The sequence below is a fragment of the Pteropus vampyrus genome, unplaced genomic scaffold (assembly GCF_000151845.1).
Source record: "Pteropus vampyrus isolate Shadow unplaced genomic scaffold, Pvam_2.0 Scaffold135, whole genome shotgun sequence".
Classification (NCBI taxonomy): domain Eukaryota; kingdom Metazoa; phylum Chordata; class Mammalia; order Chiroptera; family Pteropodidae; genus Pteropus; species Pteropus vampyrus.
The window spans coordinates 2811023-2827827 of record NW_011888916.1 but is presented as its reverse complement, the minus strand read 5'-3'; the positions used below and the strand labels follow the sequence as shown (position 1 = coordinate 2827827).

Genomic DNA, 16805 nt, shown 5'->3' with positions numbered 1-16805 from the left:
AGATTAATTCAAAGTGATGACTATTTTGAGCCACAGTAAATTCTAAGAATGTTAGAAAGCATATCCTTGAAAAGAGTCTCTAAAGACTAAAGACAGAGGAGGAAAAAGGATATTGAGTTCAGAATCACATTGAAGAGCATAAGGGAAATCTTCACAAGAAGAATTCCTGTCCTGAGTTTAATGCCCTTTGAAACCTATGTCATCATTTCTATTTAAGTAGTAATCAGTAACTAAAGGATGTCAATAAAAATAATTGAATCTTGTACTAAATAATGCACTAATTATGGTTTTGCTACATGAGCCAATTCAGTAATTGGTATTGTTCCTAAGGTAGTTTTGTTCTGACAAATTAGGTTAATGGACATTTCAGTTAATAACCCAGCAGGCTTTCCTGCCAGCAAGTGAGGTAAACATTGGGGAATTAATTCCCAGGCTCTCAGCTTCCTGGGACCAGAGAGTGAATCATGTGGGTAGTCCTCGTCCCTCTTTCCCCCTCCTGTCTAGCTGAGGTCAAACAACTCCAGAGGGAGTAAACTGGAAGCGATTTAGAGTGGAGGGACAAAGCAGAGACAGACGATCAATGGTACAAACCAGGAAAAGGAGTTTACTTCAATAACTTGACATAAAAACGGTTGTTCAATGCTGCTGGCCTGCTTGTCTAGTATACATTTTTAGCTGGATTCCACAACTTGATTTATTTCCACTCCAGGATATCCTGTACCTTCACAACTCTTTAGAGGAGGTAAACAGTGCCCTAGTAGGGTACCAGAGGCAGAATGATCTTAAACTCAAGGGGATGAATGAGACAGTCAGTAATCTTACCCAGAGAGTCAACTTGGTAGAAAGAGATCTGGTTGCTATGAGCAAGGTAGAAAAGCAAGCGAACCTGTCCTTCAGCATGGTAAGCCTTTTCAGATCTTTTGTGATGTGTTGTATGTTCTGTGTATACATAAATGACATTCCACCACCTTTTCAATCTTCTGTCATATTTGAGAGGCTACACGTTTGTGTTGTGCTTAATCCTTGTCTCCTCTAATCTTTACACTAGCTCTCTGATGTGAATGGCCCAGGCAGTGTTGGTCCTGATTTGGATAGGAGATGTAGAGAGGTTCAGTTGCTTGCCCAGGCCTCACCACAGGTGTTGGCAGAGATAACAAGCCTATTATGTTACCAGTGACCCATCTGGTAGGGAAGCTCTGGCACATTTTCCAAGCGAGGTCATCTTGATCTTTTCTAAGTTATTAAGGGTGAGAGCAATGACAGTGACAAGAGCTAAAGAATATTTTGCCATTTTGTGAAGCCCGAACTCGGCTTTCAGATTTATCCTGCTTTGTTTACAGATTAGGGGAATCCTTTTGCATATAAGGTCAGGAAAGCCATTTAAAACAGATCTGACCAGCTTCTCAAGTTAAGAGATCATTGAGTCCATCCTCTCATTTTACATATGAGGAAACTGAATGACCTACTAAGTCACCAATGCTGGCAGACCATGTCGTTTACTTATTTTCGTGATATTGTGAGTAAAACGTGTGTTTCTTTAATCACCTTTTACATATACTTTGTGCTGGGATCCATGTGGATTATTTTTTAATAGCTGCAAGCCCCTACCCTTAAAGATTTCATACATCAAAGACACAGACATGTTTAAAGAAATGGAAACCAAATATAGGAAATTGTGCTGTAAATTCAAGGAACCACCAAAGCTGAAAGCAAGCCCACAAATAAAGTTGAACTCTGGCACATAGAAAGCAGCATTTGAACTGGCTGTGCCACATTGGAGCCTTGGCAAGTTGCCTCGACTTAGCTTTGAGTGTGGAGTAAGACCTGTTCCCACTCCTGCTTTACAGGAGTGTGTAATTAACTACAAAGCTGGGAAGATTAAAGGAGCCTTATTTTTAAAAGCCCTTTTGAACTTAGCTAAACTAAGCAGGAGGGCTAGGAATTTTGGATGGTTTGATGAGTATTAGGCCTTGAAGGTTTTCAAGGCTTATTATAAAAACTTACCACCCCAAAAGCCCTGTACTCTCTCTCCTCCCTACTTTATTTTGCATCAAAAGAGGAAATTGTTAATAGTGCCATCCGTCTTACTGTTTCTTCTGACAGCATCATACCCACAATGGTTCTAGGTAAAAGTTCTCTCTCTTTATACTTCAAAGTTTTAAGTTTGTGAACGAAACAGCTAGACTAAGCATCATTTTCAGCTTTGTATCTCAGTGGTCTTTCTTCCTCTCATCTCTCATTCTCCTACTGGTATTTCTGTTGAAAGTGTTCTGAGACCCATTAAATAAGTTCAGCCAATTTATTTAAAAAGTGCTAGATGTTGTTTAAGTTTTAATGTTTGCCTTTAATCTCCTCTTGTTGTTCTTTTTACCCCTTAAGATGGGTGATAGAGCTGCCACTCTGAAAAGAGAATCTATACATCAAGTGACCAATAGAACAGATACAGTAAAAACCCAAAGTATAAAGGTAAATAACAGGAGGCTTACTCTGAAGTAAATATACAGGCATTAGCATCTTTGTGCTTTGGAGCTACTGCTTCTTTCTCAAAAGGAGCACTTTGATCTCATTTGCTGAAACTTCAAGACAAAGTAATAGGTAAATAAGTATGTTGAATAAATGAATATAAGGCACCTACCCTGTGCCAAGCACTTTGCTAGGAGCTGAGGTGACCAGAGTGAGCAGGATAGACATGTGATTCCTATTCTGATGGAGCTCAAAGTCCATCAATCAGAAAATCATTAACACATAATTGAACAGATAATCACAAATATGATAACATACATATCCGCTACAGAGGAGAAGTATAGGGTATGATGAGGGTGTTAACAGGGATGAGGAAGGCTTCCCCAAGGAAATGACTTTTAAGCTAAGACAGTAAGTTATGTGTACTGATGATGGAGAACAGAGACTTAAATAGTCTAAAAATGGTGTCTAACCTAAAAATTATTTCTTATTTTTAGATTGCTGTCTCAGAACTTACATAGCCAGTTCCCTTCACCTTGTAGCTTTCCCTTTTTTTGTTCATCCCAGACATATTGTCAAGATAGGACAAGCAATCTGTGATCTACTCTGATATCCAGGGAAAGAAAGTTTATTTGCAACATTCTCTATGATTAGAGTGTTGTTTAATATTATAAGACCTGGGCTACACTAAAGGAAAATCCAGAGAGATTGTGACTGAGTAGTTAAAATACCATCTCAGGTACATATTGACAAGATCAGAGGATATGAGGTTCAGAAGCAATGAATTTAGAAATGAACCATATAGTACAGGCAGTTTTCGATGTAATGATTTCCATCTATAGTTTTTCTTCCTTAACAGTTTTGTATTGTCTAGATAAAAATCACATGTTAAATTTTTAATGTTCTGTAAACTAAATTCTTGTTGCATTTTCTGCTTCTGCAAAAAACAAAAACAAAACAAAACAAAACAAAAAAACACAACTTTTTAGAAAAACCTCACCTGGAGAATGACAAGAAAATTTAAGAGCCAGATAGATATGTGTTGAGCTCAAAAAGTAACAGGTGGTTACTATTGGAAAGTAGTACTGATTTCAGTAACAGTTCACATTTTTTTAACAGTAGATATCAGAATAAAATACAGCTAGTACACATTTTTACCTAAATTTCTTGTCTCTACTTTCAGACCCTTTGTGTTTTTTAACTGCCATCTCAGTGTATTAGTCTTTTTGCGTTGCCTCATCTAAGCTCCTTACCATAAATTCTTCAAGCATTTAGGACCTAATTTTAGTTACATATGTCCATATATTAGCTCCTTAAGTAAACCAAGAGTGATCTACTATATAGTTAACTATAAGAGTAGAAATAAAGACAGGAGAGAAATAAGTAAATATAATTGAATAAAAGAAGCATGTAAGGAGTTGTTCTAATTAAACATAGGATCAGGACCTTTCACCCTAGCCTAAGCAGTTAGAAACTGGCCTCATAGAAACCAGCCTTCTCTCTTTTTATAATTAAATGTATATGCCACTCTAGACCATCCTGGGAATGAGGCTGGGTATGGGGGGGTAGGGAACTTTTTAAAAAGATATAAATAAGACTTTGAATCAGAAATATTACAGCTTCTTCATGTTCCTAACAGTTTCTGCTACCAGTTGAATCATTACCATGGGAGGAGAAAAGAAGATCAAGGGAATATTTGTGGTTTGGTAGCTTTTTATGTAAGGTGATAAGAGCATAAAACTCGACCTAAAGCAGTTTAGTCACAAGGTGAAGATATTCAGGAAAATTATTTAGTTAATGTGAAATAGTTCTTAGAAAACAATATCCTACTCACTTAGGAAATGGGTATTACAGAGGCATCTGAGCAAGGGTACATTTCCTTTACTGCTGACGCATACATGCCTTCCCTCATCAGCCAAATGTTCGCAGCGAATCAGGCCATCTGTAGCATAATGTTCCCTTAATGGGCTAGACTCAAATCCAGCTAGGCCCTCATCAACACTGAGTACCAAAGATATCTCTAGTATTTGTGGATTCATTCCTTCATTGCATGTATTTATAGGGAACCTACTGGGGGTGAAGCACTACATGCTAAATAGGCTCTAGGAATATAATGAAGAATCAAATGAGGTCTTCCACCTTAAATCTTCTGTGATCTTTGTTTTGGGCAGAAAGAAGATAGTTCAGATTCTCAGGTATCCAAGCTAAAAGAGAAACTGCAGCTGATCAGCGCTCTCACAAACAAACCTGAGAGCAACAGGCCTCCAGAGACCGCCCATGAAGGTGAGATATTCAGGGCTGACTTCTGAATATTTCACGCAGGCTTGGGCAGCTTGCCTCCCACACAGGGAGTGGAAAGGTGTTGCAGCAGGACTGATCGAACCAAGTGAATGATGCCTGAGCGCACCGAGATGAAGCTGATACACTTTGCTTTCATTTGGAAAAAGCCCATTTGGTACATGATTTGTACTCCAGTCTATTAAGGGAAGAAAGGGTAATGTTTAGCTGGAAATAGACTTCTCCATGCTGTCTGCATCCAATTATAGGCAAAAAACGTGACTGTCATAGTGTGTATTAAACCAACTAAATGTTGTTTATGGGAGTCTTTTCATTTCTGTAAGTGCGTAAAATTTACTTAAAAATAAATATTAGTTCTTCTGTAAAACCATTAACAAATAATAGGATCATTGAGTTGGAAAGTCCCTTGGCTTTAGGTAGGGACCTACCTAGTCAATACTGGCGGATGCATCAGCCTGGTTTAAGCTCTGTAAGGATGTAACCAAGGCATTGGACTGTTAGCTTTGACTCCTAGCCCCCACTAGTATTCTTAACTTGGGGGAAAACAATACAACCTCTTTTGTTCTCTTTTGGGCAGGAGACAGACTATAGTGGGAGGCCTTCTAACATTGTGCTCCATAATCATATGATAACATTCTTTTAGCACCAGCTGATCTGGTGGTACATCCTGCCATATCAGGCTTATAGCACAGCTCCTAGGATATCAGATATCCAATACTGTTCTCACTTGCAGCTTAAACTCTTAACATCTAAACATGTATAATGCTAACTTGTACTATAAGATCTTCCAATGAGACCACAGCTTCAAACCTTAATGGTATATAATACTGATTAATCTTCATTACCCACAAATCATATTCACTTAGTCACTATGCTACTTAATTCTCAGCTATTTCTCTTAAAATAAGTATATATGCAATTAAATTAAACCAGTACTGAAGGTCCTAAATGGTGACCTTCAGTACTGGTTTAATTTGGTATCAGATTAGACAATACTAAAACCATATGTGTTTGTTACAGAGGACGTACAGAGTTTCACATCAAAGCCATCAGCATTGCCAAAATTTACACAGTCTCATGGAGACCAAATTGAGAAAGCTACGCAGCTGAGACCTATCTCCCTACCAGGAATTTCTAACATCGAAGGTAAATTTTTATACCATGGATTAATAGGAGAAATATTCAAAATTATAATTTTTATTTTTTTAACATGATTGAGTACCTCCTATGAGCTAGATTCTTGATACACATTATATCATATAATCCTGATTAACAATCCTGGGAACATAAATATTCATGTATGATACCTATTTTACTGATAGGGAAACTGCCTAAATCCACACAGCAACTGATTGGCTGAGGCAAAATTCATACCAAGACAGTTTGATGTCAAAGTTTTTACTCTTAACCAGTGCACTATATTATCTCTCTACTAATGTTTTTTTTAGAGTTTTCATTTATTCAATGAGTGCCTAATTAGTCCCAGTGCTAAGCGGTAAGGATACAGTATAAGAAAGTCTCACTTTCCTCACGGATATAACAGTCTAGTGGAGAAGGCAAACAAGCAAACACAATACTGTGAGGTTAGCAAAATAAAAGTAAAAGCTGACCTATATGTCAGGGCCCTCCAAAAATGAAGAGTCCTTTGGTCCAAAGTCAGCAAGATAAAAATTAGTAGGAAAGGTATGATTCACAGAAAAATGTGTTGCCTTCTGTGCTTCCAACAGTATATATTCTATCCCTCATTGTGATGTTCGGGTCTACAGATTTTACATTTGCTAACTGCCTAGAAAATCACCCCTCTCCTGTCCATCTACCTTTGCCTGGCTCTTCATCTCAGCTTAGATACCGTTCCACCAGGAGACTTTTCTGACCTTTTATAACATTTTGTTTGCCCCTGTTTAGCACATGTTGCTCTACTGTAATTTCTTAGGGAAATAAAAAATTAACCTTACCCTCAGCCCCTAGCATAGTGCCTGGTACACATGAATATTTGTTAAGCGAATGAGTTATCTACAGGCTACAATTAAAATTTAAGCGTAGAAGACTTAAATTTACATTGCCATTTAAAAGCATATACTTTTTTCCTATCCCCAGTTTTTTTCTTTCTGTTTTTTGAGAGAGACAGGAGAGTGTTAAGTTATGTTTATTGGCAACACAAGTTGCTTCCTCCCACTCTCCATTATTACATCAAGAATTGATGAGAGGAAAGGCTGTTAGAGCAAATTAAGAAATAGCCATCTTAACAGTTATACTTCAACCCCTAACATAGGCCTTATATACTTTCAAATGACTACACTTTTGAAATGACCTGAAATAGCAATCAGATTTTTATTTGTATACTGCTACCAAGTGCAGAGCACATTTTATAAACTCATGCCGCACATACACACACACACCATTTTCCAGCTAGCCACTTGGTGGCAGGCAGTGGGAACAAGCATCCCAACAACTTTTCTGGCTTTCAGAGAGCTTTTGAGACTTACTTAGCTGCTTTGCTGAGGCTATCTTAGGAGTGAAAGTAGGACCTTATTCAGAAGCTTGTTTACAAAACTCGTTGATGGTCTGGACCTTGTACTACAACTGTTTCTCCTCCTGTCAGACCATTTTCACTCTTCCTAGGTACCAAATAGCAGGAGGCCTATTGAATCGAAGTGTAAAGTTGAATAAATGAAAAAAGGAAAAGAATTTAGGAAGATTTTTAAAGAAACATAAGCCTCACTGTCTTCTGGTATTAGAGACTAAATCTAAGAAGGGACACTGTCAAGTCCTTTTTAAATGTTCTGTAAGTAACTGACCCTTCTAACTCTTCATTATGGGGTCCTTGAGAAAATACCAGAAGAGATTGTTGATAGAAATTCTCCAATCCTATTGGCTCAAATAATATTTTAGAAAGGAAAAAGAAGATACTGATCAACTGATGGTATTGCTCTCTCTTATCTGGAATAGAGAGAAGAAGGGAACGTACATAAGTGAGCACAAAAGCCTGACACTGTGTATACAGTATACCTAGCTTTGAAGAGATATATAGTCATCTGGGTTTTTAAATTGAGATATTATTCACTCTTTTAAAATGTATAAGTCAGTGGTTTTTAGTACATTCACCAGGGTGTGAAACTATCACTACTATAATTGCAGAACATTTTATCATCCCAAAAAGAGACCTTGTATCCTTTAAACAATCTTTCCCTATTCCCCCTCCCCCTAGCCCTGATAACCACTAACCTCTCAGCCTATCTCTTTGGATTTGCCTATTTGGGGTATTTCATAAAAATGGAATCAAAACAATCCATAGCCTTATGTATGCTTCTTTCAGTACGCTCCTTTAATTTAGCATAATGTTAAGGTCCATCCATTTTGTAGCACATAGCAGTGTTTCATTACTTCTTATGGCTGAACGATATTCCATTGTGTGGATATAGTGCATTTTGTTTATCCATTCATCTGTTGTGATGGACATTTGGATTGTTTCAGTTTTTGCCTATTAGAAATAATGCTGCTATGACTATTCATATACAAGTTTTTATGTAGACATATATCTTCATTCTCTTGAATATATACCTAGGAATGGAATTACTGGGTCATGTGATAACTCTTTAACAGACAGTATGCCGTAGTCTGTTTTACAGGTTCAGCTCCTTTCAATTAGTTCTTTAGGCTTCTGCAGTCCTTTTTGCTCTTTTAGCATTAAGAACAAAAATCTGGAAAATCTAAAAGGAAGGTCTTGGACAAAGAGAAGGTCAGTCCATTCATTTCTCCTGTGATTATCTGTCACTGCTTCTATTTTGGGAGGATGGTGTCATACAGTATTCCTCTCATTCTTAAAGGATCAAGAATTAGTCTTTCTGGTTTAGTGAGGTACTAAACTTTACCTTTTGGAAACCGAGTCTGCAAAGTAGCTTTCCTTTTAGTGCCTTAAATTCAGTTGGGGCTATTTTTTAAACTGTTAACTAAATATAACTATATGTATAGACATATACACTTTATGTAATTCCTTTTTAACAGATCTTCAGGATTTATTCCACAAGAGTGGCCAGAATGTCGATGGGAAGCTGACCTACCAGGAAATCTGGAACTCCTTAGGTTCTGCCATACCAGTACCGGAGAGTTTGAGAGAGTTTGATGTCGATGGAGATGGAAAATACTCATTCTCGGAGCTAAGAGTAGCTTTAGGTGTCTAGCCTCATCGGGCATATTTAGAAACGGATGTATACCCCGGACTGCTTAATGTCTACGCACCTAACAAAGACACCCTTTTACTTACCTATCAATCCTCCAGTCCTCCAAACTCCTGTAGCAGACATGTTGCCCTTTTAACTTGTTTGAAATGCTATATAAAAGTTATTTTTTTAAAAAAAGAAGACCATTTTACTTATGATATTCAGAAGTCTATGATTTCCTGGAATCAATAAGATCTTAATTTTAAAATTGCCAGAAAAAAAATCAAGCCCTCTTTTTTTTCCTCTTTCCTTTTTTTGAAGGGAGGAGACCTTACCTTTTAGAACTGGAAAATGTGTATGTAGAGAGATTAAGCCACCTTTTATATTTCACATAAATTTGCCTTAAATTAGCTGCACTTTATACAGACTCAGAAAATGTCTTTCCTTTAAAAGATAGACTTTTTCTGTTTGTAAATATTTAAAATGAAAGAATTGTGTATATATTTTGTGAGAAGTAGAAAGATTGGTTTAAAACAGGATGTGAACAAATGACTTGTTATTAAAAATCACTAATCTGATCTGGTAGTGGCTGAAACTATGTCCACGTCTCCTTCGGGCATCTCCTTTAGGTGATGCCATGGGATTTGGCCTGGTGACTGAGGGAATAACTTTAGGGAGTGGACACTGGGTACAGTGCCACCTCCAGGCTCAGGAAAGTGAGATCTGGTTCTTTGTTCCTATCCCCTCAACCAGTTTCAACCTGTGAACCAGAGAAGACTTGTTGGGGATTTTTGTCATTTTAAATCCTATTTCAAGGTTGTGAACATAGAAAGTTATCCAGTGGAGAGCTACATCCCTGCCCCCCGCCCCCACAAGTGAGTTAGATTATCTTCACACACATGCACACACGCACACACACTCCCTTCCTCCCTCTCTCTCTCTCTCTCCCCACTTCCCCCCACCGCCCCCACCTCTGGTACAATCTCCATTCTGAATAGCAGGGCTGAAGTCCCTTGGTCCTGTCTTAGCCTGGCTGCCCAGGAGCTGTAGAGAAGAGCTATGCCTCTAATTTTGACCCAGGATACTCTGTGAGATTTTACTTGGGGCCTAATCAAGAACCTAATATGTTCCCCTGTGGGCTAAGGCCAAAAAGGTTGTGAACATACTAGGTTTCCTTATAATTATTAGCTAGAAGCTTTATGTCCAGAGGATGCCAAACAGTAGCAGACAGGCCTGGAACATTGAGCTTCATGTGATGATAGCAAGTTTTTTCAAATCTAATACAAGTGCGATAGTTTTCCCTTTAAATAATTCTGTAGGCCTAAAGAACCCTGGACTAGAAGGAATTATACCTTTATGTCACCTATATGTGTGCTGTGTTGTTCTTAGAATCAGTCTTTGGACAATGCAAAAGGTAAAAAAAATTATAAAACTTAACTATGCTGTAAGCCAAGTCAGGGAGAAGCTAGAGAAGTTTCATGGCACCGACTTCTAGTGGAGCTCATTTCCATTTTAGCTTTGTCCAAGTTGCCCTGTTAGCCATGTGTGTAGTTAAACACCCTTAACTACTTAAGGGCTGTTTTCTTTTTTTCATTTATATGATATTCAGCTTGGTGTTGGCTAACCTTGATTTTTTTTTTCCCTTAGAAGTATTAAAATTCAGTTAAATCAAGGTGAAGTCTTTTCCCATGAATGTGTCTGCTTACCTCATTATGGCTTATGCTTCTCTCTTTTTTAAAAAACATTTCCCTTGCCCATCTGACCTATTTCACTTTCTTGGAAATGTTGTAGTATAAAATTAGCCTGGCACTTTAGGTAATTTTAAGATTATTCTTCTGGCTGCCTTCCATGTCCCCCCACCTTTTTAAATATGTACACCCTTACAGATTTTGTAACAACATTCTAGCAATAAATTGAATTATACTGCTATATTTGTACATACTGTACCATAAATAGTATGTCTGTACCTGGAAAGTATTTTTTTGAGAACTGATTTATATGAAATATACTTGAGGGTAATGTAGCTTGTCCTTTTTAGATACAAATTCTTATTCATATAGGCAGATAGTTTGAGGACACCTTAACTCTTTGTTGTACTTTTCTTTTGTATCAGATATGGCTATCCATGGAGGAGTCAGTTTTGTTTTTCAGTTTATCATCTGTTTTCACCTCAAGCTTGTCTGGCTAACCTCATCCCTGAGCCAGGTATATAGTACCATCCTCTCCCCCTACCACATTTGGCAGAGATGTTCCTCCTACACGCTCAGGTCTGTGAATACCCTTGTCACACTGCCTGGGAAAGTGCCTTATGTCCCAGACAGAAGTAGGGCATCTTGAACTTCTTTGTTCTCAATAGAGCAGACTCATGGCTTAAGAAAAGAGCCTCATAAATCTATTATTATTCAGTATTAATTGGGATTTTATTTGTAAATTATCTTACTCAACCTATGACTTGCATTTAGCTGTCATCAAGCCTCACCTGCCATATCTTGGCTCTGAGAAGATGTTTGAGGAGAGGTGGTGAGTTTGGTTTTAGATTTTGTTTCAAATACTTTGCCTTTGTCACTCTGGCAGCTCCTACTGCTGCCTCCGTAAGTTTCCCATTGCTTCTTGGTTCTTTTTTCCTTTTGCCTTGTATTGTCTGGCATAATTATTTACTTAGAGGGCCTCCTTATAAATCAGAGGCAAAAAGGTATAGGAAGAGAGGAACCAAAAGAAGAGAGAACCCGGCTTAGGGATAACTATGGTGTCTTAGGGGCAGAGAAGGGCCTGGCACTTAGGAATGTGTCTGAAACAGCAAAGCTGAGGAGTGGACACCCTTCACCTACTGCTAGCTACTTTCCCTCCTGTTGGAGTTTCCTCTCTTTACATTGCTGGACAGAAACCCGCCCGCTCCTCCAGCCCCCTCACACACACACCCAAGCGCACCCCTGCTGGTCTTTCGGTCACAGTTGAAGATTTTAACTGTGATGGGTTCATACTCATAATGGCCTGCTGTTGAGTTGTTTTTAGTGACAGCTTTCATTTAATACACACCTCATTGCCTTGCTTGCCAGCACCAGCTAGATGTGGTCCCTTCTTTCATATCCAAACCAGAACACATTTGGGTATTCCTGAGCTTTTATAGAGCCTGTATTGTTTTTTATACAAACCTAGCCTACCTTGTTGTTTTCTCACATTAAGAAATGTCAATCACTTTGCTTTAGTGGAGCTATTTTGGTAATGTATAGCAATTTTGGTTCTGTTTTAGGGAGTGAATTCAAGGTTTCCATGACTTGATTTGAACTTTGTTTATTTCATATTAGTAAAACAACCATTTTAATTTATCTAAATAAAATATTTCCTTTTTCTTCCACTGTGTCTATGACTAAAGGCTCCCCATCTCCCCTGATTACTAAGGAAAAAAAATATTTTTTATATATATATATATATATATATATTTCTGCTTTGATCTCTATTTTTATGGACTCCTTCCTCCTTTTGAAAGCAAGGACTAACAAATGGATGGTGGGCACAAGTAATGTTGAAGAATCTGCCTGACAAACCACAGAAGTTGGCCTGAAGAAGTGAAGGCTGTTTCTTTGGCATCTTCAGGGTGGGGTGGGAGAGGGCAGGGAGAGGGACAAGTGAGTCCCTACCCTTGTATCAACCAGAGAAGCTCTAGTTATGCCTGCTTTATGTTTTGAGATTTAGTATGAGCATGTTTACAAGAAATGTCCCACAGCCTTTAAATAAAAGAAAAGGGCTTGAAATCAATTGGAAGAGAGGGGTCTTATAGGGGTTGGGGCTTTTTCACACGAAGAAAAATAGATTAGCTCTACATGGTTGCTAAATTCTGAGATTACACACACACACACATCTGGGTGGCCTTTCCCCTCAGGGAAGACTACATAAAGTTTAGGTCATTTGAGTATCTTACCAAATATGGTAAAATGATTTCCTTATTTCCAAAGCAAAAGGAAAAAATTTATATCCTGGGGCAGATCTGAGCTTTCTTACCTTTAAACTGGGACCAAATAGCCAGTATTATTTTTGTGTCTCCAGACAAATTTTCCAGAAGGTACAAAAATTAATATTCTCGTGTAGTGGATTTTACCTATTGGAGGGGCCATGAAATCCTTTGAGAGGAAAAAAAAAAACTATAGATATACTTCTGTGTATAATTTTAGGGGGTTCTCTAAACAGCCCTTCCCCCAAGCCAATCTGTGGACCAAGTTAATTACACCCTACACACAAGAATTGTTTGCCAAGTGTTTTCAAACGACATTAGGGAAGGGACACCATGGTTTATAGTGGGAAGATCAGGAACTTTGATTCCGGGCAGATGTAAATGTGAGAACTTGCTCTGCAACATAAAAACAATATGGCAAATGTCCTTGAGAACTGTCTTCATCTGTAAAGAGAGGGTCATGATATGCATTTGGCAGTGTTCTTATATTAGAAATAATGTAGAGACAATCATATAAGAAGTCAGTACACATAGATGTTAATGAAGAATGTGATTCGGCCTGAAGTACAGTGTGGCTCATGGCTCTCACAATGAATTGTTTTGTCTGTGACATGGCTACTATGAATCGTCTTAGCTCATGCACCTTCCACATCTATCTTATAGCAGCTGTGCTTAATGTCCCACAGAATGGCAGTGCCTGTGAATACCTAGCCCAGGGTCTGGCATATGTTTTTGGTCCCAAATAAATACTGGATAGAGGGCTGTTGCGCTCATCACAAATACTGGTTCAGTGTGTCTTCCCACAGCCAACCCTCCAGTTCCCATTTGTATTGGTGAGACTCAGTGACCTCACTTTGTTTTGCAAAGTGCCCCCATCAAACAGGGAAAGGACTTTGCCCTCCTAACAACAAACGAGACACCATGGAGCCTTGGACTTTTTTAAATTTTTCATAATGTGACATCCAGATGGGTCCTGGTCTGTGTCAATACCATCTCCCTGAATTAGCTCCATTTTCTGCTCTGTCCCAATACCTCCAGCTTCCACCATCAGAGGAGGCTACAGTTCTGAAGCAAAACGCTTGGCACTGAAGCAATGGTCCCCATGGGCCAGTGTGGGAAGGGAATAGAAGTGGGTGTTCCTTTCAGGACAGGTGGTTAAAGGGCAGGACACTGAGTGGTTCAGCATTGGGGGTAGGTTACACAGGGAGAGAGCAAAGGGCACCTCCTGAAAGACGGGAATCGGGAGTGGGGAACTGGCCTGGGGCCGCAGCATTGGGGAAGGTAGGGACTGCTGTGGGACCAGCTGCAATGCAGGTTGCAGGACGACAGTGGCCTCCATGTTGGGGTTGCTTTCTTGAGCAGCATGGCTTCTACTTTCAGTGCTGTCCAACTCCCCCAGAGGATCTGAATTCTGGACCTCAGTCTCAGTCTTGGTGACAGAAGGTGGAGGACCTGTGTTGATGGCTGTGTTCATGCCATAGTGCCTTCGCTTGTTAATCCAGTACAACAGTGGGCTGTAGGTGAATGTGGTGGCTCTCATCACCTCTACCCACTCCTGGGCACGCTTTTCCCGGCGCAGGTTCTTCCTCCAGTGCAGAAAGAGAATGCAACCACCAGTGACCAAAGAACATAGCCCCAGGAATCCAAAGTACAGTGAGACCCACACTAGGACAAGAAAGAAAGAGAGGCAAGCTGGCTTATAGCTCTAGCTTGGGGCCTGAGCTGTTACTCATTCTCCTTTTTAACCATTCACCAGTCATTCCATCCACTTAAGCACTCTCTTCATTCCTTCCCTCTCTCCTCATTGACTTACCTCATCATTCTCTTATTTAGTCAAAGCTAGATTTCCAGTGAGTTTAAGAGGCCACCCCAGCCCTTTATAGATAAGGAAAGCTAGATTTGGGGTTGGAGAGGGGACATGACCCACGCTTAGTCAAACCTCAGGTTCCCAGTCCTGGACCCATCCAATCTTCCTGATTAAGAACTCTCATTGAAGGCAGGGCTCACCAAGGAAGTAACAGTTTAACAGATGACAGGAACACCAGTGTCCCAACCCATTTGACCATATCCTTTACCCATTCGGTGGGTATGATGGTTCTAGCATATTCAGAGTACCCCTATGCTCTCAAAGAATCCTTAGTTTTCCATAGCTTCCTTAGAGGAAACCATATCCTAACTGGTTAGCATTCTTCCATTCAGGCAGTCATCACCCCATCCATGCAAAAGGTGTTCCCTGAGTGTCTGTCCCCAAGCTAATGGCACAAAACAAGGAAAAGAGATTGGAGAGGCATTTACCATCAGGGAGACTCAGATCCTCCTGTTGGGGATCCATAAGTTCTAGCCTTGGTACCTGGCCGATGGCTCTGGGGAGAGGGAGCTCACCTACCCATCTGTCCATCCAATAGGAGTTCTAAGAATGCCCAGATTCCACTGTTCCCTAAAGGTGAGGTCACTAGGTTCTGAGCATTGAGCATTCCAGGGGTGGTGTTTGTGAAGTCTTGGATTAACAGAAAGTACTCCATCCAATGACATCATAGTGTATGTCTACTGCTTCTGTCAGGGACTCACCCACCCACTGAATTGTCTCTTCCCTCCCCCTTATGGTGAACCCACAGAGCAGCCCCCAGGAAAGGGCCCCAGGTTCTCAGAGGCTTTAAGGAGCAGTTGTGGAGGGATACCTGTCCCCAGTGAGGAGCACACACACAGCTGTGGACAGTCCTGCCAGCAAGATATCTGACCAAGTTGTTAGGCAAAAACCTGCTCAAGTGATTGATGCCTCTTTCCTTGTCTTTTACAATCTCTCTCTTTTGTTACTTTCCTTCAAAGAGTAGCATTTCCTGGGCACCAGGCCATGTGGGAGCTACCCACCACCTGGCCCTATATCTCTTTCCAACCTCACCTTTCTCCCTATCCTTCACATACCTTTCCCTTTTGATCAGGCCAGACTCCTTAACAGAGCCTGCTTATTCACATCTCTGGAGTTTTGCTCACACTGCTTCTCCACCTACAAGTGCCCCTCCTCACTCTTCCCCACACTGAATACCTGCTTATCCTTCAATGCTCAGCTCAATCCCCCTACTCCTGACAAATAATTGTTTCAATCGGCTTCCTAGAATCTCATCATCTCCAGTTCCAAGAGGCTTTGAGAGTTGTCTAGACCAATTCCTACCTCCCATTAAGCCTGAAGGTACATCTCCCGGACCCAGCAACTAATTCCCTGGAACTTGCTTGGGTCAGGGACTTGCTTACACTTCCTGAGGCAGCTTGATTCATTTATGGGCAGTTCAGTTAGAAAGCCCTTCCTGATTAAGCCCAGGTTAGCCTCCCCTACTACCCTGGACCTAAGTGCTTCTTGGCACCATTTAATTATTTCCCTCTTTATGGTCCCCCAACACGTGATTTCTCTCCAGCTTCCACCTACCTGGCTCTCCTACCTAACTGGCTCCTGCTTTTCAGTCTCCTTTGCTAGTTTCTCCTCTTTTCCCTGATCTCCAAATGTTAGTGTGTCCTAGGGCTCAGTCCTTAGTCCTCTGTCTACATTCATTACCTCAGTGATCTCATTCAGACTCAGTTTTAAATATCGTATACACACTGACAACTCACAACTTTGTATCTTCAGCCCAGACTGCTACTCAGAACTTTAGACTCATTCACCCAACAGCCTGGTTGGCATCTCTATTTGCCAGTCTATTAACTGATCTCCAACTAAAACATCCAAAACCAAACTCCTGATCATCTACCTTCCAAAACCTATTCCAGCCTTTCTCCTCTCTGTAAATGGCAACTCTATCCTTCCAATCTTTCTGGTCAAAAGCCTGTAAGTCATCCTTTAGTCCTTTCATTCTCTCACATCCATGTTCATTCACTCCATTAGCAAAATCTTTAGGCTTAGCTTTCAAAACGTACCTGGAATCTGACCACTTTCCCATCAGTAT

General features: G+C 40.0%; 2 protein-coding genes across 2 annotated transcripts in view; one reads left to right on the top strand and one right to left on the bottom strand.

The window, feature by feature from the left end:
* EFCAB14 (EF-hand calcium binding domain 14) overlaps positions 1–12276 on the top strand; it is a 45906-nt gene extending 33630 nt beyond the window's left edge. Inside the window, exons 6-10 of the mRNA XM_023534997.1 lie at positions 632–901; positions 2380–2466; positions 4635–4746; positions 5782–5907; positions 8767–12276. Coding sequence (XP_023390765.1) covers positions 632–901; positions 2380–2466; positions 4635–4746; positions 5782–5907; positions 8767–8942 — 771 coding nt within the window. The 3' untranslated portion in view covers positions 8943–12276. The remainder of the gene's footprint in view (positions 1–631; positions 902–2379; positions 2467–4634; positions 4747–5781; positions 5908–8766) is intronic.
* A 1651-nt stretch (positions 12277–13927) lies between these two features.
* On the bottom strand, positions 13928–15343 carry TEX38 (testis expressed 38). Its single transcript, XM_011367650.2, has 2 exons — positions 15166–15343; positions 13928–14535 (listed from the first exon to the last, which is right to left on the bottom strand). Exons 1-2 carry the CDS (start codon positions 15266–15268, stop codon positions 13928–13930), a joined length of 711 nt encoding a protein of 236 aa, XP_011365952.2. The 5' UTR covers positions 15269–15343.
* Between the last annotated feature and the right edge of the window lie 1462 nt (positions 15344–16805).